The following is a 22,166-nucleotide window of genomic DNA, read 5'->3' as shown; positions in this document are numbered from 1 at the left end:
ACAAAACAATATCTTCAGCATTGTGCGTTGTGTGACGTCATAATGGTTTCGTTTGTTTACATTTATGACTCTTTTAATTTTCAAGTTACTATAATTATTCAGAACGGAACATGAATATGTCCATGATTATCCATGATTAAACTTTACAAGAATACATGAGCCAATCAGCTTTTTTTGCCCAACCTAGAAGGCTAGAAAAACGTTAATGTTCACAATGTGTAATCCCTTAATGCCTGCCCGAAATGTCAGTTTGTGATCTCAAAATGATGTAGGTCGAAGGTTACCTGTAGTTTTATATTGACATTTGGAATATAACACGTCTCTGGAAAAAGATAGCTTGCACATTATTTCTTGAGGAGAAACATGACTCGAACTCTTTGTTTGGGGCTGATTTAATTTTTTGCTTTCATTTGAAAGATTTACTCTCATGTATCACCAAATTAATCTCAATGTCCTTTCTTTTTAGTCTTTCAAATCGACCAGTCCGTCTATGATTTGCAAACTTAATCTAGGGAACACCAATGACGTATTTTCTTTGTTTTATTCTTCGTTTTCCCCTCCTGTGCCTCGCGCCATCATTGTAGTCTAATTATTTTAGACCCTGTTTACGTGAGTGGTGGACAAATACATTTGATATACAGTTTTCGACTTTGCATGCAATTAAACATTGCAATATATACCAAAATGAAATATTTTTTGTTCTTATCGTTGATACTTATGCTTTTTACCTCAATAATTATATTCGAAGGAAAGTAAGTTTTGTAGTTTTAGAAAAATAAAGTCTGTGAATTATACTCTAATATGACCCGATGAGGCCATATATCCGTAAACACGTTTCCATCAGGCCATCAGCTGATCGCGAAGATCGTGTGCGTGTACGTGTACTAAGATAAAGGTGTACTAGGTCTAAGTCCATATATTTGTGTTGTTGCACTAAATTCTTTATCTGGAGTTTGAGGGTTCTGATCTGCGATAAAGAGCCAGCTCAGTAGCAAAGAACTGTGAAATTTCACAATAATTTGGCTCACATTTAGAAGTAGAGAGGATATGTATCGACGTGGACGGGACATCAACCGCCGAAGCAGAACATTCAGCCGTACGAGAGTCGCAATACACACGATTTGATACCAGTCAATTCAACCAACGTGCATTTCGTCTGCTATTATAACCAACCTGAGCTGAGCCGAGTTAGCTGAAGCAGCAGTTGAATTATGGATTCAAGTAGTGAGTATAGTCATATAAGTTTTATAACTTTTTAAGTTAATGAACTTGGGGTCGGAGGCGGGGGGCGTTATATTTTTCTGCGGCACAGATTGGGGCTTTTTTTAAAAAGGGGTCTTGATTAACGGGTCAATGTCGCTATTCATAAGGTCCGCTATTCATAAGGTCCGCTATTCATAAGGTCCGTTATTCATAAGGACCGCTATTCATAAGGACCGCTTTTCATAATTGGAGAAAAGGGTCATTATTCATAAGGTTCATTATTCATAAGGACCGCTATTCATAATCAGATAAGAGGGTCGGTATTCATAATACGAGAAGAGGGTCGCTATTCATAATGCAAAATCGGGGTCGTTATTCATAAGGGTCGCTATTCATAATACAGAATGAGGGTCGCTATTCATAATAGGAGAAGAGGGTCGCTATTCATAATACGAAATGAGGGTCGCTATTCATAATAGGAGAAGAGGGTCGCTATTCATAATAGGAGAAGAGGGTCGCTATTCATAATATGAAATGAGGTTCGCTATTCATAATAGGAGAAGAGGGTCGCTATTCATAATACGAAATGAGGTTCGTTATTCATAATATGAGAAGAGGGTCGCTATTCATAATAGGAGAAGAGGGTCGCTATTCATAATACGAAATGAGGATCGCTATTCATAATATGAGAAGAGGGTCGCTATTCATAATAGGAGAAGAGGGTCGCTATTCATAATAGGAGAAGAAGGTCGCTATTCATAATACGAAATGAGGTTCGCTATTCATAATAGGAGAAGAGGGTCGCTATTCATACTACGAAATGAGGTTCGCTATTCATAATACGAAATGAGGATCGCTATTCATAATACGGTATAAGGGTTGCTATTCATAAAAAAATGTAAATTAAATAAGCAATAAACATCTGTAGGCGAAATAATGGATAGGGGATACCCCACGGCTGTAGCGTAGGCGGGAGGGGGCCATATGGCCCCGAATATTTGTAGAAAACATTTATTGAAAACATATTGAAAACATTTCTGAACAAAAGAAAAGAAAAAGGCATGCCCCCCCCCATCAGTCCGACCCTCTTCTCCTATTATGAATAGCGACCCAATTATGAATAGCGACCCTCTTCTCCTATTATGAATAGCGACCTCTTCTCCTATTATGAATAGCGACCCTCATTTCGTATTATGAATAGCGACCCTCTTCCCGTGTTATGAATAGCGACCCTGATTTCATATTATGAATAGCAGTCCTTATGATTAATGACCCTTAATATAAATTATGAATAGCGACCCTTATTCCAAGTTATGAATAGCGGTCCTTATGATTAACGAACCTTATTTCTTTATGAATAGTGACCCTCTTTTGCCATTATGAATAGCGGACCAGGAAGTACGGGAATTTACACGTTACGAATAACGGTCCTTATGAATAGCGGTCCTTATGAATAGCGAATAGACCCCTGATTAACGGACTAATAGTAGTCGTGTGCATACTAGACAGTATAAATAGAAACTTTTAGATATGCACGAAGACAATCTGGATTGCTATGGTCGACGTCCTTTTAAAGCACTGCCTTGAATGGACGTCACACTTATCAGTCCACGCAAATCTAAAAGTCCCTAGTAGTAGAGGTCTGTTTTTAGAGGTAAAGACCAGTATTGGAAACGTCCCAATTTCAAAAAATGAAATGGAAGCTCTCATTACCAATCATGTGAAATAATATGTTTTGACTAATACATGATGATAAAAAAATTGCCGGGAAACCGCCTACTAATTCATATATTTGGTAAATTTGTTTCTCTCATGGTCTGTGAGAGATATAGGGTAGTCCCATATACATCTTTCTGTGTATAGTGCTTGTAACTTTACAAAGAATGGGCCAAATTTCTTATCATTTTGATGATCCAGAACCTTGCAGATGCTAGATGATCAACCTTTTCTGATCGATTCCACAACGTTTCTTTCACAATGCAATCGCATGACCATAACTGGTCTTTACCTTTAATAGTGTTACATGTAATCCACTACCGTATGGAAAATCATTACATCAACAATTAAAATGAAATTGGAAATCTGAAGAGGAGGCAGCACGTCAATAAGGAGAACATCACAATAATTAGTCAATAAAACTTAAATAAAACGAGGAGGAATGTTATCTAATCACATAGTTCGCGATGGATATTCAAACTTCTTCGCAGCGCTAATGTGCTAGCGAACATGACTAGTCTCACGTACGTGCAGACACTATTCAGAAGGGAAAGAACGTACTTCCCAGAAGTGTCGGCAGACAAATACTAGTGTCCATGGTACGTAGACATGGATGATATGGTAGAATTGAAATAAGTTGCACCACTTTCACCTTTTCTCAATTTATAAGATTAGAATTTGACCAGTGCAAAAAAACATGAACATGAACTTGAAATGTAATAAAAATACACATTGCATGTGCATCTGGCTGAGTCTGGCTACCGGTAGTCTAGAAATCTAACACAATGCAGCAGCCCAAAAAGCCTGGGGATACTCAGATTTGGTTTGGACGGGGCCCACGGGGGTGTGCTGTTCAAGCCTCGAAACCCCTATCCATTATTAGGGGGCATTTTGATCAAAAAAGACCTATTTTTCCTAAATTTTTGGTGTTTGCATGGCAAGCACCCAAAAATTTTGCAAATTTTGAAAAAACAGACCCATTTTTTATATATTTTTGTTAAAAGTGGGACCCATGTTTAGGGATTTTTTGTGAAAAAAGTGACCCATTAGAGCGGCACACCTCGGTATGTCCTAATATGTGAGTGACTATTAAGTATAAAACAATAGGATATCTCATTATTTAGAAGGAAATGAACACGAATGACATAATAGATGACAGAAGTGGCAGCCTCCTTACAGAGAGGTAGGCTGTTCTGAGACTTCTGAGTACTGATTTCTATCATACAGTACACACATACACTGGGTTATCAACAGCCATTATCAGGCTGTCTGTTATAAATCATATGTGAAAATCACCTTCAAGAAACTGATCATACAGTACACACATACACTGGGTTATCAACAGCCATTATCAGGCTGTTTGTTATAAATCATATGTGAAAATCACCTTCAAGAAACAAGATAGATGTACAGTGGAATGACCTACAATGCTGTTAATGACATTGCTCCTGTCCTTGTATTCATGACAGATCAGACTAATCGGAATTTGTTTGATTAGTTTAGGTAAATATTAGCTATTCTAACTTCTTGCCAAAATAGATGATGAAATTGATGATGTATGTTTATTGGGTCCCCGTCGAAGAGCATTATAATGAGTTATGAAAGTCATTTTCATAAAAGTTATGAAACAAGTAATGTGTGAAGCCAATTTTTGCAAACCATGCAAATCCAGGTCGCATGACAGCTGCACTTAGTATGATTAACTTAAGTCAAATATTTGTTCTGTTGATATTGGAAATATGCACTGATGCACCTCGATGTTAAAATTATGATTAAAGAAATAAAATGCAGAGGCTCTCAATTCAATCTGATGGTTCACTTATTATCCTGTTTGAAATCACTTGAAATTTACTATTTCAAGGTGTGATTGGAACACTTCTGGTTGTTTTGGATCCCTAGCAAAATTGCTTACAATGTGTCATTGATGTTTCTGGCATTATAGAGATCAAATTACGATTTTGTAATTATTTATTTCCTCTTGATAATTTATATTTTGTTTTTGTTTGTTTTTCCCCTCTGTACATTTTGGGTTTGATACTGATATTCTTAGACTTCATGTGAAATATATGTGCTATAAATTGTGCTTCATAATATGTTTCTTTCATAAAAAGATATTGCAAGTTTATTAGTGTAAATAGTGACAGTGAATTCTTGATGGAATTCAAGGTGCACAGAAATGAGCTGTTAGCTCTGAGCTTACCTCCACTCAAGCCATAATACATACATAACTATTTATCCACTTTTATAAACTGTAATCATTTTCCAAATAAAAATTGCATGATAGGTTTTTATCATTTTTATGAAGATCTTTTACGATAGTCCTTTTACCTTTCACCTTTCACCCTGATGTTTTATTATAACTTGAACCTATCAGGAGTATCTACGTAGTAAAGCAAACATTGCTTACATATAAAGTTCATTTCATAGTGTTGCCACATGTACAAGTGTATGTGTATTGCACATTACTTTGATTGCTACAGCCTACAAAACATTATTCTTTTGAGAATTTTGGGAGAATCTTGAGCTTAGTTATTGATTTTGAGGATCTAGCTTTTGATTAAAAATATGGGTAATAATTCTGCGTTGTGACTTTTACTATTCTGTGCATATTTTCCTTTATTTTTTTTTAAATGAAGTGAAATTGAAATGTGTTTCTTCTGTTATTTGATTGCATAATGCATGCTAAATTTTTGGTACAGCAGAAATTTGAATGTTGGCTTATAATCTGTTGAATTTAACATTTTTTCTCCCTATGTTTCCTCTTTCCCAATCCATTCTTGCCCTCATTATTTCTCATCCCCTCTATTTCTATCTCCTTCTTTTACTCTCTTGCTTGCTTTTTCCTTGTGTCTGTTTTCCCTCTATTTCCCTTTTCCCTTCCCATTCTATCTCCTACCCTCCCTACTATCTCTCGTTTGCTCTCCCCATCTTCCCCCTCCCCTCCTCCCTCTCTCCCTCTCCTTTCTCTCCCTCTCCTCTCTCCCTCCCTCCCCTCCCTCTCCCTCTCTCCCCTCTCTCCCTCTCCCCTCCCTCCCCTCTCTCCCTCTCCCTCCCTCCCTCTCTTCCTCTCCCCTCCCTCCCTCCCCTCTCTCCATCTCCCTCTCTCCTCCCTCCCCTCTCTCCATCTCCCTCTCTCCTCCCTCCCCTCTTTTCCTCTCCCCTCCCTTTCCTCTCTCTCCATCTCCCCTCGCTCCCTCTTCCCCTCCCTCCCCTCCCTCCCTCCCCTCTCCCTTCCCTCCCTTATCTGCTTCTCCCTTCCTCTCCTCTCTCCCTTCATCACTCAGATGCAAATACAAGGAACGACATGAAGGAGTTCTGGGAGGGGCATTCCGCAGAGGGTAGCCTGGAGGAGATGATGCTGGACTCCAACGCTTCAATCTTGACCAAGCATGAACTACCAGAGGTGATGGCTTTCCTCCCAGAAGTTAAGGGAAAGAGGATTCTGGAGCTTGGCTCAGGGATCGGGTAAGTGTACATTTTGATAAAATCAACAGCATTACAAATTTTACATGTGTATAAGTAAAATGGTACAAGTATTTCATAAAAGTAACATTTACAATGTAGTTTTATTAAGTAGTGCTGAGCAGTACTGTTTTAGAGTGCTGTACAAACTTATAAAGATAGCAATGCACCTGCTACAAGACTAATCCTGCAAAGAATTTCATCCTGCTTTTTCGTAATCATTTACCTCACCTGGGTCAAGAGAGCCAAATGTAGATTAGTGTCTTGCAAAGGATATTAGTGCACTAGCAATCCTGGGATGAAAGAAAAAATATATGCATTATGGATTTAAAAATTGTGATATCTTCTTTTGCACATATATATTGAAACTTATTTGTTTTGTATAATTCGAATTTAGATATTATAATAGTCCACAATGCAGGCTTTTATAGTCTAACATAAATTTGAAAGGAAAGCAGTCAGCTTTGTGCAAGAAGACCCGTGTAAAGATGCCCTGTGCATCCCAATTAATGAATACATGCATAGATGTCACCTTTTTATGTGCCAAAGTGGCTGATCAAGTAATCCTCCCCATGAATATTTCCCCAGACCTGTCACAATCTTAAACTATAAAACTGCATTGAATCTTTGGCAAATTGAAGATTTGCATCTTTCTTGCCATCTCACATGGAAATTCAATAGGAAAACATAGTGCTCTATTCAAACTTAAATTATTCTTTTGCTATATTTATTTAGCCGTTTCACCGGAATTCTCGCCAAAGCCAGTGGTCATGTGACGGCTGTCGACTTCATGCCGTCGTTCGTAGAGAAGAACAGGGAGATCAACGGTCACATGGGGAACATCGACTTCAAACAGGCCGATGTGATGGCCTTAGATCTTCCTCTCAACAGGTAGACTGCCATGTCGTGTCTTTACCCGTCTTAGTCCCATTCAGGCATTTTTATGTAGTAAATTTTAAAAATTTTGAGCACATTGACAGAATTCTCCATAGGGCTGTAATGTAAAGAAAAAAACAGAATTGCTTCCTAATAAGATTTCTGTCTATTTGTGTCAGTCGGCCGCTATACGTTGACTTTTAAAATGAAACAAATAGAATGAAACAAATAGAATGATTTTCTCTTGATTAAAATTACAATATAAAATAATCCTCTACTTCCATTTCCTGTCAGAATTTTACAGTTTTTTTCTTGATCAGTCTGTTTATGAAGAGTTGACTATTTATTCTAACTTGATATGTAATTTTGGAAGAAGATTATGATCGAGTACAATGCTTATTTTTTTCTTTCAGCTATGATATCATCTTTTCCAACTGGCTCTTCATGTATCTGTCTAGTGAGGAGCTGCTTACACTCGCTGGTCGTCTCCTGGGCTGGCTTAAAGATGGAGGGTTCTTATTCTTCAGAGAGTCATGCTTTCATCAGTCAGGTACATTGATCTCTTTGTATGGAATACTCTACATGAAAATAGTTGCCAACCATAATCCTATTTTAGAGGAATGGTTCCTGTTTTTGTTTTGGTCTTCAAGCTATTGTTTTGAACCCCAGATTCTTGTCTTTTTCCGAAATATTCTGTGTGAAAAGTATACAAAATAGACTGTATTCCTAACTTTGTCTTGAGAGATTCTTATGTCTTGCTGTGAAAGGTTGGCAAGTACCGGGTATGCATGAATACAATCAGACTGGACTAAAGCGTGAATAGATCAAATTTACAAAATATTGGATAGAAAATGTACAGTGTTGCATTCACAGAGCTGCGAACCATTCTGTTTTTGCCGGAATTACTCTGTTTTTTCCTCCAAATTACGGTACTACGTTTTTTCTTCATAAAATACAGTTTTTAATAATTTTTTAATTTTTTTTTTTTATAAAGCTTTATTTGCATTTATGTTTTAAGATGAAATAACAGACACATCCCCAAGACATAATGTCCCCTATAAGACATCTGAATTGCTGATGGTTAAAGAGAGTAAGGATAGCTCCAGGCCTTCACAAGTTAATTCTAGTTCATTCCCATGCATGCCAAATTTTAAGCTAGTATGTCGACATTACTTCTCTCAAGTTGCTCCTACCTCTTATTTAGGATATGACTTTGTTTAATCTATCCCTACAGATTACAGAAGTAATATTTGAATTTGATATCGTGAGCATAGGATACCAGTATGTATCTCCAAACATACAAATCGCAAAACATATTTTAGTGATTGGTTCCCTTTCAGATGGATGGCCCAAGTGAAACTTAACCAAACTGCTCTTCAATCTTTGTTGTTTCGTTAGGTGACAAGACTCGTAACTTCAACCCGACCCGGTACCGCAATCCCCGGGACTACAACGCAATATTCCAGGGCACCGGCAACAGCGTGAACCAGAATGAGGGCGTTCTTTCAGACGGCTTTGAATTGATCATGTGCAGAAGTATCCAGTCTTATATCAAGGTAGGTCGTGGATACTGTAGAAGCAGTTAGTAATACACAGGGGTTTTAATTTCACGAATTTCGCTAATTGCAAATTGATCACAAATTTGACAACACACAAAAATATATGCAGGAAGTATTGTCTCATGTCGCACACAGCATTTGTACTTAATTGCAGAAGCTGTCTACTGGGTCATGCTGATCGTACCGGGGCACTTCAATAGAATATCATTATTTATTTCTTCCAAAAGGATTCTCATAGCATAATATTTGTGATACTCGGTCATGAGTTCATGATCCATGGAAATAGAATGATGATTATTAAAAAATAATTAGTATAATTGGACAATTATTCCACATTTTGTGTTTTTGCTCAATAACTTTTGAGTCAGAGCCCATAATGATACACAAGCTGCAATATGAGTAGAAAGAGCAAAAATTTCTGCACACATTGCATAAAGTTTTCTTGCATGACCATATTGCGTTTGATGTGAGGAATTTTATAAAGGAAAATAAGCTTTGAATTCCTTAAATTGGTAACATGTTGAAAGGTTCTAAATCATTATTTTTTTCACCTTTTGACAAAGTTCCTACACATAGATATTGTTTTTTGTAGACATTACACGTTATTAGAACAATATAGCAATAAAAGATATATACTATTGTTGCCAATTTGAAGAAAAAAACAAGTGAACAATTTAGCCCTTAAAGTAAATCCTGTCCTGAATCTTGATGTCTAACAGCTGAAGAACAACCCCAATCAGTACTGCTGGCTGTGGCAGAAGACAAGGCAGGATGTGGAGGCCAACCATGGCTTCAAGTCATTCCAGCAGTTCCTGGACAGCAGGCAATACTCCCTCAACAGTATCCTCAGGTACGAGAAGGTGTTTGGGGAGGGCTACGTCAGCACCGGTGGACCAGAGACCACGCAGGTAGGTACAAGACGGTGATGGACCCTGTGTCCACACACAACATTTTCCGTGATTAGGGGTGATTAGTTATACCGTTTCGGGATAGTTATACGATGAAATTGTGTGTGTGGACGCTTACTAACGATACGTCGTATAACGAAACGTTGTATAACGAAACGCGGGTTTGGGCATCGTTTCGAACTATAACTTCATAAAAAATCACGCCTAATCCCGGAATGTGTTGTGTGTGGACGTAACTAGTATAACTAGTAGAACTAGATCGGTATATAAGGGGCGGGGCTTAACGTGACCTCTCTCTCTCTCTCTTCTCTCTCTCTCTCTCTCTATCTCTTTCTCTCACTCATCTATCTTTCTCTCTCTTTCTCCTTTCTTTCTTTTATCTCTTTCTTACTTTGTCTCCTTGTCGTTGTTCCCACTTCTCCCCGCCTTTCCCTCTGATATTCATCTTTTTGACACCTCATCCATCCATCTCTTCTTTAATCTCTCTCTCTCTTTATCACAACATTGTTGTATGTCTCTTTAATTCCTTTGTTCCTCATTCAACCTCTCACAGGAATTTGTCGAGCTGCTTGGCCTTCAAGAAGATCAGACGGTCCTCGATGTCGGGTGTGGAATTGGAGGAGGGGATTTCTACATGGCAGACGTAAGAGAATTTAGATGACACTTTTTATTTTTGTTCCTAATTCTGGAACATTTATATTTATGTTTGTTTGATTGAGAGTCTCTATGACAGAGTACGATCAAGGAAAATACATATTATATATATATATATATATATATATATATATATATGTCGCGGTAAACTGTGGCAGTGTTTTTGTGTACTAAATGATCGGCAGGTGGGGATGACAGGAGGGGAGCTGCACGCATCAAAATCTTTTAAATATATTGATACACATTTTTTTTATTAAGAGCTGACATATTAAAAAAAATAGAGTTAACAACTAAATTATTCATACCCTTATCAGGTTTTGTGATGTTTTAGGGGGTACTGTAATGTGAAAAATTGATGTGTCCTGATTTTTGTTTCTTGAGAATGTGACATTATAAAAGCTTGCATCTAAAAGTATTCAACAATGGCCCTAATTCAACCAGTCCACCTTTCTTTCTCAAGTTATGCAAAACACAAACATCAAATTTCCAAGGGGTATGAATAATTTGATTGTTAACTGTATTTGCATGTATAGGAAAGCATTGAACAGTGATTGTGAAGATCCTTTTCTTGACATTGGGTTGGACTTCATTTCAAAATAGGGGCTAATACCCACAGTGCCCCCCCCTGTTTTTGGATCCATAATGAATTGTGGATGCTTTACTCCCTTTCTCTTTCTGCAGAAATACAATGTCATTGTTGATGGCATTGACCTATCAAGCAACATGATAGAGGTAGCAATGGACAGAGCACAAGGACAAAACCAACCCAAGGTAATAGAGTCAAACCTGCTTAAGTGACCACCTGTCTACAACAAGCACATGTTTTGTTTCCCTTGAAAATGGTTTCTCATTGAAACATGTACTAAAGGAACCTGTCTACAAAGACCATTTTTTGTGTTTCCCTTGGGCAGTCGCTATAGACAGGTTTTACTCTTTATATATCTTTCTTTTTTTTAAACATTTTCTAAAGTCATTTCTAAAGTTTTGTACAAGGCTAGGTTAATTTTAGGGAAATTGTGTTGTATTAAGTTGACTGTTTAAGCTAGAAATTTGAATATTCTTGGAATTATACCGTAGTGGGAAGTTTATTTTTGAGCACATCGGTCTCATTGGGATTCATGTGCAGGGTGAGACACGCAAACTATTACTTCTTATTTGTTCCATATATCCACTGGAAGAGAGACAGAAAAAAATTCACAGTAGAGTAGCTTGGTATTGCTAGTATCTAGCTATTTGTAAGAAGTCTGCTGATGGTGTAGGGGGTGGGGGTACCAAAACTATACAAGAGCTTTAAAGGTAAAGACCAGTTATGGTCATGCGATTGCATTGTGAAAGAAACGTTGTGGAATCGATCAGAAAAGGTTGATCATCTAGCATCTAGCATCTGCAAGGTTCTGGAATCATCAAAATGATAAGAAATTTGGCCCATTCTTCGTAAAGTTACAAGCACTATACACAGAAAGATGTATATGGGACTACCCTATATCTCTCACAGACCATGAGAGAAACAAATTTACCAAATATATGAATTAGTAGGCGGTTTCCCGGCAAATTTTTTATCATCATGTATTAGTCAAAACATATTCTTTCACATGATTGGTAATGAGAGCTTCCATTTCACTTTTTGAAATTGGGGGGTTTCCAATACTGGTCTTTACCTTTAATACTGCTGTGATGTAACAAATTACATCTTTTTCTTTCATACCCTCTCTCTAAAGCGGTTTGATATTTCATTATGGAAGATATAATTACAGTCAAACTTACTTTAGCGACCACATGTATAGAAAGACCACCTGTCCATAAAGACCACATTTTTCATTTTCCTTGAATATGGTTTCTCATTGAAACCTGTACTCAAGAACCTGTACATAAAGATCACCTGCCTACAAAGACCACTTTTCATGTTTCCCTTGAGCGGTTGTTATGTAAATGTTTCACTGTATTACTGTAATGTCCCCACAGGTCATCTTTGAAATTGGTGACATCACAAAGAGAGAGTACAGTCCCGAGTCGTTTGATGTCATCTACAGCAGAGATACACTGTTACACATCAGTGATAAACCAGCCATCTTCAGAAAGTTCCTGGTAAGATTGCGGGGAGCAATTATCAGAACATGGGGGTGTTTCACGAAGATCCTAAGTCAAACTTAACTCTCAAGTTGGACTTAAACATTATGGAGAGCCATTTGTAGCCTTAAAATAAAATATACTCAAACGCTAAATTACAGTATTTTAGACTTTGTATAAATTCCACATCAAGAACATAAAATTTCCTTCATTTATAGAAAATATGAATGATTTGAATCAACATTTTATGACTTTTAAAATAACTTTTACAAAATATTTTCATAGATGCTAACGGCTTTCCATAATTGTTAAGTCCAACTTAGAGGTAAGTTCAACTTAGGATCTTTGTGAAACACCCCACAGAATCAATAGTTTGTGTTGGGTCGTAAATGCTTCATGCTTGATACCACAAGAGTATATAGTTCATAGGGTTCTTCATCCACAATTTATTTTGCCATACCAAGGAGCTCATCAAGCTTAAGTTTGAAATAGATACTCAACAGGGATGATACTATTATCATAATAGGCCATGAATTTTAATGCACAAATCTTTAAGTGCCTCATTACAAATCTTTTCATTCACCTGTTACAAATAATTGTATTTTAATAGTCAGAATGCGAAATGCATAAATGTCTCGTTGTGAGCTAGTATAAGCCATAATTTGATTACAAATACGAAAATGGCCTATTCATCTCATAGGACCCCTAATTTATTTCAAATATGAATGTTTACTTGTACTGCTACTCTTTCAATATAAAACATATCCTTTTCAATCTATCTGCTATTAAAATAAGTCAGTCATTACACTAACTTCACAATTGAGAAGTGTATTGACCCAAGTCTTATGATCCTCCCCTTTTTTGTGAGTGAGAAGGTGATATAGTTATGGACACCCTATGAAGCACCAAATTTGGGACTAACTAATTTGTATGGATATCAGATGAAACTTGGGGTGTGAAACAAACATATTCCTCAAATGTTAGGCTTCCTGGGAAAAAAATTCAATTGGAAAAAAAAAAATGGCTTGCACCCAGTGTGCTCGATCTATATTCTTATTGTCTTTTTGTTTCCTTCATTTGCTTTGTGTAGACGTGGCTGAGGCCTGGTGGTAAGCTGCTGATATCTGACTACTGCTGCGGTGAACTCCCACACAGCGATGTCTTCAAGGCCTACGTGGCCCAGAGAGGGTACACCCTCTACACCCCGGCAAAATATGGACAGGTATGAAATAATAATAATAATAATAATAATATGGTTATTCATATAGCGCCGGTATCCGCCAGGTTCTGACGCTCATGGCGCTTTACACATATTATCCTGGTTGTAGCCAAGCTGCCAAAGTAACTAGCGCTCAAGCATATCAGGTACCCATTTAAACCTAGGTGGAGAGTGGCAAATGTAGATTAAAGTCTTGCCAAAGGACATTAGTAATGCAGTGGGACTTGAATCCAGTACCTTGTGATCTGCAGTCGAGTGACTTATCCACTAGCCCACAACACCTCTACATGAACTGTTGTGAATGTTAGGCTTCCTGGCAGAAGTTTCTATTGTTGTAAAGAAATTCTTGGCTTGCACTGAGAAAATAAAGATCTTGTGTTTGATCTTGTAATTGAAAGCAAGTCAGAAGAATCTTTGAACAACTGGATTTGAACCTGCCATCTCCTGCTTGCCAGGCAGCGACTCTACCACCAGGCCATCATTGGTCAATGACACAGTCATGATGAACTAGAAACCAACACCTCAGCTCTCTTGAGTCCTTCTGAATTATTCATATTCATCAGTCCACCATTAATATAAATAAGCCAGTCTAGTGGGTGCAAGCCAACATTTTTTACAAGGATAAGGATGAAATAGAACAAGAGATGGGTATAAAGGATACAGAGGGAGAGAGTAAAAGAGCTAGTATTTGAGAATGGGAGAAAAAAAGACCTGATAGGGCATAACAAGTTTTGTAGTATGAAGAAGAGAGAGGAGCAGGAGGGAGAGACTCCATGAGGAAGGAAAGAGGGAAGGGGAAGGAGAGTATTGGGAGAGGAGGAGAGATGGGAAGGGATGGGGAGAGAGACAGACAGACAGATTGAAAGAAAGAAAGATAGAGAGATTAGGAGACTGGGGTATGGAGATCATTGTTTTTGGTGTTTTTTCCCCCTTCCTGAAAGAGATATGAAGAAAGAAAGGGAATTAAATTTTGAGTGATTCAAACAATAAAGGTGGAGGGGGGGGGGGGTATACAAAAAGAGAGAGAGACAACAAGATAGAGAGAGACAGGCTGACAAACAGTAAGACAAACGTAATGATAGAAATAAGTATAAATGAGAACAGATAAGCAGACATGCAAGAGACATGACAGACAAACAAAATGGGAAATAATGAGAATGAAGAGGTAGCAGAGAATAGGGGTAGTGAGACGGTGATGCTTGTACACTTACTGTCATAATATTTCTTTGTTCAAAGTTTATGATCTTGAATTCAACGATTCACTTTAACCTGTTTTTATTATTTTGTTTTAAGTACTTGTAAGTACTAGATAATCTCAAACTGTGTATTTCCTTCTTCTTTTATAATTGTATATTGATTATTTGTATATTTGAGCAATTTTCACCAATTCATTTGTATTTGCTTTTTCATTTTGAAATGGTATATGTATGATTGATGAAATTTCCAATGATTACTTTATAACCTATTTCAATGAATATATGTGTATATACAAGTATTTGGTTTTGTTTGTACCACTACTTGTGTATTGAAATAATCCAAAATTGTAGATTCCATTTCAATAAATGTGAATAGAATTGAATCAAAATAATATCAATTTTAAAAAAAAACTCCATTATTTGACATTTCCTTTTCTCAGCTCTTGGAAGAAGCAGGGTTTGTGAGTGTAAAGGCTGAGGATAGAACATGGCAGTTCAAAGCCATGCTACAGAAAGAACTCAACAGAATGGTGGATCCCAGCCTAGATATCCTCAAGGTGATTAAAAAGCTCTCATCCTTTTCGTTTTGCGTTTGTTTATTGCTCTTTTATAGCATACCCTTCTCCTTGTTCTGTGTGCTTACTATATGGGTTCTTTTTTTATAATCTATTCGTATTCCATACATGTGTGATGAAATATAAGGTAGAGAGCTGTATGCAAAGAAAGACTGATGGTTGCTACTCTGAAATTTCTTTTATCTGGAACAATAAACATTCAAAACATGTATCATTCTCCCACTCCCTTTCTCATATCTCTTTTATCTCTCTGTGTCTCTCTTTCTCTCTAGACATACCCCTTTCTTAGTCAGTCTGTCGGTCAGTCTCTCTGGCTCTCTCTGTCTGTCTGTCTCTCTCTCTCTCTCTCTCTCTTTCTCTGTCTCTTTCTCTCTTCCTCTCTAGACATACCTCTTTCTCAGTCTATCTGTCTGTCTCTCTCTCTCTCTCTAGGTAGAGGCATTGTCATATACTTGGTAGATATTTCACATAACAATATTTCCATGTTTCATACAATATTTGTTTTAAATAAATATTTCTGTGTTTTAGAGTTTTTTCACTGCATTTAACCCACATCTAATCATCTATCTATCCATTCTAATCAACAGGACTTCACAGAGGAAGACGTCAGGTCACTGCAGGACGGATGGAGGAGCAAGATCGAGCGCGTCGACGCCGGCAACCAGAAATGGGGGCTCTTCTATGCCGAAAAGAGTGCATAGGCTTGTGATGCACACAGTGGAAGGCAGCTTCCTGGTTCATGTTCACAGGCAGTGGCGTAGTGAGGGGCAAAACGTTGAGGAGGCACCATCCCCGTCGGTGGGGTTCCAGCCTTACTCGATGGATGATGTGGAAATTAACAAGGGCATTGATAATAATAATAATAATATTCCACTTTTATATAGCACCCGATACATTGATACAACAATGTGACTAAGTGCTTTTTATTTTAGTGCTTTACTATTTATGGTTGTAGGGCAACAGGATGGAGTGAAAGTATCTGTGCAATTATGGGTACCTTTTTGTATTGGACATTCGAGGCAGCTTATGGTAGCTTCAAAACAAATCAAATTGATGATATAGCGTGATATATCTCCAATTCCCTTTAGATGCTTCTGTATATCTATTTCAAGTCTCATGCCTGTATACATATATTATTACTGTTTGTTGTGTGGTCACCATGTACATGGTAGGGATAAAATGAAATATATTCAAAAGCGAAAACTCAAGTATTTTAGACTTTTTATAAATTCCAATTCAAGAACATGAAGTGCCCTCGATAATAGAAAATATGAATGATTTGAATCAACATTTTGTGCCCTTTAAAATAACTTGTACAAAATATTTTCATAGATGCTAACAGCTTTCCATAATTGTTAAGTCCAACTTAGAGATAAGTTCAAATTGGGATCTTTGTGAAACACCCCCAGATCGTGTAGAGGAACCAGATGGTTCTTGTCTAGAGCCTTGGGAATCAGCGAAGTCGGCAGAAGTCTGTAGGAATATCCATTGAAGGATGGGGTAGTATTGAAAGCACTTGCTCAAGAAAGGATGCTCATGTAACCCAAATCAGAATTAGGTTTCCGCACAGGGTCTGATCATGCAAGCTAGGTTTTATGTCATCCTCCTTTCTCCTTAACCCTTAAAGATGAAGTTGAGTTCTGGTCATGCGATTGCATTGTGAAAGAAACGGTGTGGAACCGACCAGAAAAGGTTGATCATCTAGCATATAAGAATTTGTGTGTATTGCAAGGTTCTGGAATCATCAAAATGATAAGAAATGTGGCCAAGTCTTGGTAAAGTTACAAACACTTGCACAGAAAGATGTATATGGGACTACACGAACACGTGGCGTAAAAAGCCGCCCCCCCCCCCTCGATTTTTACGATGTTACATGCATATTTAGAATATGAAGGCATTTGAAGAGCCATGCTTTTCAGGGAACATGTCTTAACTGATGTTCTTCCACACTTGCATAATAAGAATGAGTAATGCTCACAAATTATTTTTCACCTCTTCCCAGAACTCAACCTTCTCTTTAACCCTTAATCCATTTAATGACAGGAAAATTGTTAGAGTTGATGTTAAACCAGCTGTACACAAATCATTTATTTACCTCATTTGTTGCTTTTAAATCATTCCAACAGTAATGCTTGATTACTTCTAAAGAAACTCATGAAAATAATTTTGATTCAGGTGGTGTTAATGAACTAGATCAAAAAGCATATGTTTGATAAAATGATATAAAAGACAGAAAAGACTCAACAGTATGACAGTGTGATAAAACAGTATTCTTATTGGAAATATGACATGATTTATTTTTATTTGGAAATGATTTTTCTTCTTTAATGAAATTGTTGTAGTCAACATTTTGTCATTGTATACACAGGCCTGTGTGAAAGTTGTGAAATGTACCATTGCATCTTCTGGATCACATAATCTTTCCTCTCCTTTTGTCAAACTCATGTTATTTTTTAAAATTTTGCTTGAATGATAACTGTGTGTAATAATATTAACTTGAATTATGATCCATATATATCAATCAACATGTCAAGAAATGAAACATTCTGTGTAGCTCTTTTTATGTATAGAGCTGCTGCCACTTGTGATAAATCATGTGTCATTTGTGAATCTCCATTTTTAATAATAATTCGAATTTTACAAGACAAATTACAGGTGTATCCAGTGAAACCAGTGAAGCTCTATGAAAAATGATATTCATGTTGATCAGGGTGTTTCGTCCCACAAGTGGAAATAAATAACATAAAAATAAATTATGAGAACTGGCATAAATGATAAAGGAAAGGGTATCTCTTGCCCCCCCCCCGATCCTATAATAAAACCCATTGTCAAAACAACCATGCCCTCCACCCTATTGATGAGACCATTCAGGTAGCTCTACATACATCTGAAGACTCGTCTACTTAGTAAAGCATGTATTGTTCCAAATTTAAATATGCAAAGAGAAGCATGTTAATTAAGACAATATTAAGACATGCGCGTAACAGCTGCACTGCTAAAGCCAGGGTAATTATGCTGCATTATTGTAGAGTGCTTAGATACTTCTGACAAAGTAAGTGTTAGGCGCTATATAAGCACTGTAATTATTAATTATTATTATTATGTAATTTCATTTCATGGAAAATACATAAATATGTTATCCTTATTATCATAGTGAGTTTATTCTAACATGTACCCTAAAAGTTCATATAATCCTCTTTCCATGTTCTCTTTCTTCTCCCTGGCTTTTCCCCCCTTTTTTCTCTTTTAATTTCCTTACTAATTTATTCATTTATTTTAAACCCTTCTCCAATATTTTTGTGACTATTTATGGTTGTAAGGCAAAAGGATGAAGTGAAAGTATCTGTGCAATTATGGGTACCTTTTTGTAGATTGGACATTTGAGGCAGCTTATGGTAGCTTCAAAACAAATCAAATTGATGATATAGCGTGATATATCTCCAATTCCATTTAGATGCTTCTGTATATCTACTTCAAGTCTAATGCCTGTATACATACATGTACACCAAAAGTATTTCATAGCAATATCATATGTACCTTGTTTTATTTAATACTTGAAATGCCTTATCATATTTTTATTTTATTGTATAACATATCAGTCATATATTCTAGTCTGCTCCACATATATTAGACATTATTATTTAAAACTAAAATGCATCCTGTATTCCTGCTTTATATATTGCTGCATAGTAATTCGTGCTTAACTTTGCTTGATTATTCATTTCAAAAAAGAAAATGACATATTTTTACAACACGTTTTTTTAAAGCTAAGTGAAAGTGAACATGTGTATGTTTTTTTAAAGTATAAGTGTCTGTACTTGTTTCTTTTCATTAACAAACAAATATCTCAACCAAATTGCCCTTAGTCATTGTTTTTGTTATGTTTTTTTCTTTTCTCCAGTTGTGCCAAGAAAATGTTACAATGATGTGAATACAAATATCTCAATCAAATTGCCCTTAGTCGTTGTATTTTTTGTCATGTTTTTGCTGTTTTCTTGGTTAATTTATGAAGACGCATAGAGCATGAGAGGAGAATAGACAGCGAAAATGTGGAATATATGATGTCATGCGAGATTGAGACGTGACCCTTACCCCGATCTTCATGGTTTGCAGGTGACATTTTCGTGAATCTTAGACATAGGAACAATTTTTGGGTCTTTTATTAGACTTTGTGCTTTGTACATAAGAATGACAAATCCATTTGGGGAAAAATTGTCCAAACAATTGAGTTTTTAGTGAATAAAAAGATAGAGTTACGTAATCAAACATGAAGTGGGAGGGTTTGGAAATGGTTAGAGGAAAAATAGTGTAGGAAATGTATTTCTGTTCCCCCTCCCCCATCCAACCTTCTCTCCCTCCCCTCTCTCGTTTTCTATCTCCCTCTGTTTTTCCGATTTTTGTTGATATAATAATAATAATAATATTTAGTGTTTATATAGCGCTCGATACATCGATCCGACGATGTGCCTAAGCGCTTTACAGATATATTATTACCCCGGTCATCGGATTCAGGCTTACCCACACACAATGTGTGCACATTTTCCACTCCCTGGGGAGCATTCCAGCCAGTCGCCATTTTACAAGCGCACACTTGCTCGTTTAACCACATGAACGTCTGCATCCTACCAGGTACCCATTTAAAGGTAAAGACCAGTTATGGTCATGCGATTGCATTGTGAAAGAAACGTGGAATCGATCAGAAAAGGTTGATCATCTAGCATCTAGCATCTGCAAGGTTCTGGAATCATCAAAATGATAAGAAATTTGGCCCATTCTTCGTAAAGTTACAATCATTATACACAGAAAGATGTATATGGGACTACCCTATATCTCTCACAGACCATGAGAGAAACAAATTTACCAAATATATGAATTAGTAGGCGGTTTCCCGGCAAATTTGTTATCATCATGTATTAGTCAAAACATATTCTTTCACATGATTGGTAATGAGAGCTTCCATTTCATTTTTTGAAATTGGGGCGTTTCCAAAACTGGTCTTTACCTTTAACACCTTGGTGGAGAGTATCAATCAAGTGTAGGTAAATATCTTGCCAAAGGATATTAGTGCCGTGTCGGGATTCGAACCCTCGACCTTCGCATCTCCAGCCAAGCGCCTTAAACCACTCCGAGACCATGAGATCAGATCAAATCAGATCTTGTTTCCCCTCTTTCCAAATTTTGTTTAAATTCTTTCCTGTTTCTATTGCATATCTTTCTTTATTTTTGCTTTATACTCTTTTTGTTAATAATATTGTCTCTGTCTGTAACTCTGTCTGTAACTCTGTCTGTAACTCTGTCTGTAACTCTGTCTGTAACTCTGTCTGTAACTCTGTCTTTCTCTCTCCGTCTCCCTCTCTCTGTCTCACTCTTCCATCTCTATCTATCTGTCTCTTATTCTCTCTCTCTCTCTCTCTCTCTCTTATTCTCTCTCTCTTTGACTCTCTCTCTCTCTCTCTCTCTCTCTCTCTCTCTCTCTCTCTCTCTCTCTCCCTCCCTCTCCCTCCCTCCTTCCCACCCCCTCTTTTTCTTCTACAGCCTCTTTTGCTGCCTTTAGGCCTATATGCGAATCGTCAGTTGCTCAACCGAGCGGTGGCTTCAAAAAACGAATGCGCTCGGGTTTATAAACCAATCCGTTCACTCAGCTTGATTTCTTTACCCGACTTCAATCTGTCATTCTAGATATTAACATTAACCCTGTACAGCAGCCTGTATGCTCTACCCACTTTACCTCCATTTTCTCAGAGGTTATCGGTTGCCTTCCCACATTAGTTTTATCAAATTTAACTGCCTCAACATACGCAATGGTACAGTTTTATCAAATGGCGGAGAGGGATTTCACAAACCTGCCCATGCCCCCCTTTAAAGCCGATTTGGTATACCTTAGGTATACAACAACAGCATGCCCCTTCGTTGTGTAATCTTTCGGCAATGTGCCCCCTCCCCTCTCACAAAATTCTGAATCCGCCCCTGGTTTGGTTGGAATTTATACATTATAAGTAGATTCAGTCATAAACAAGTTTACTAAATACCTCATTCAAGGCTTTTTTCAAGCCGCCAAACCAACTTTTCATACAAGTGCATTTATGATGTTAATTTCGCTCAATATCCAACCACTAAAATATAAACAACTACGTACTCTCTAAGTATCTTTTCGCTAAAATGTGAATTGAGATTTTCTTTACTTTTATTGCCAGTATTAACAACTTCTCAATTTCCTTCGGGCATTGTATCCCAAGTCCCTGGTTTAACTTTGCACATTCGTTAACATTCATAATTTATACGATGCAAAGGCACGTTTTTTTGTCTTTTATCGATCGTCGTCTAGCTTGTCATACATTTTCACTTTAAAATATTTAGATGATGATATGATATATGAATTTGCTATTTAAGATAGGTAAATATCCATAAAATTATGTAGGCAAAGATGTTGGTACGCAAACAGATTACGAGCTAAGCTTTCATATTTCATTATACCTGTAGTAGGCTATTACATGTCATAACCGAATGTGAAAAAAATATTAAGAAGATGTTTCCTCATATTCCTCATTGATTGACACTAATTGCAAGATTATACCACTTGTAAGTTGATGCAAAGTTAAATATCATTTCTCATCACTGGTAAATAGAGTAAATAAAATGATTTGAAGTTTATTCAATCAGTGCATGATTTTAAAAATGAATTATCTAATATTCCTTAGATTTTCATTCGTAAATTTCTGACATATTTTACG

At 36.9% G+C, this 22,166-nt stretch overlaps 1 protein-coding gene across 1 annotated transcript; it reads left to right on the top strand.

The window, feature by feature from the left end:
- Positions 1 to 924: 924 nt before the first annotated feature.
- On the top strand, positions 925 to 17,129 carry LOC589652 (phosphoethanolamine N-methyltransferase 1). Its single transcript, XM_030975905.1, has 12 exons — positions 925 to 1,224; positions 6,204 to 6,384; positions 7,117 to 7,272; positions 7,671 to 7,807; positions 8,656 to 8,813; positions 9,536 to 9,724; positions 10,278 to 10,367; positions 11,060 to 11,149; positions 12,341 to 12,463; positions 13,536 to 13,667; positions 15,301 to 15,417; positions 16,023 to 17,129. The coding sequence occupies exons 1-12, from the start codon at positions 1,212 to 1,214 to the stop codon at positions 16,134 to 16,136; spliced, it is 1,500 nt and encodes a 499-aa protein (XP_030831765.1). The 5' UTR covers positions 925 to 1,211; the 3' UTR covers positions 16,137 to 17,129.
- The last annotated feature ends 5,037 nt before the right edge of the window (positions 17,130 to 22,166 follow it).

This window comes from Strongylocentrotus purpuratus, unplaced genomic scaffold, assembly GCF_000002235.5.
Source record: "Strongylocentrotus purpuratus isolate Spur 01 unplaced genomic scaffold, Spur_5.0 spur5_scaffold_8, whole genome shotgun sequence".
NCBI lineage: Eukaryota > Metazoa > Echinodermata > Echinoidea > Camarodonta > Strongylocentrotidae > Strongylocentrotus > Strongylocentrotus purpuratus.
This window is presented reverse-complemented; position numbering and strand designations above follow the sequence as displayed.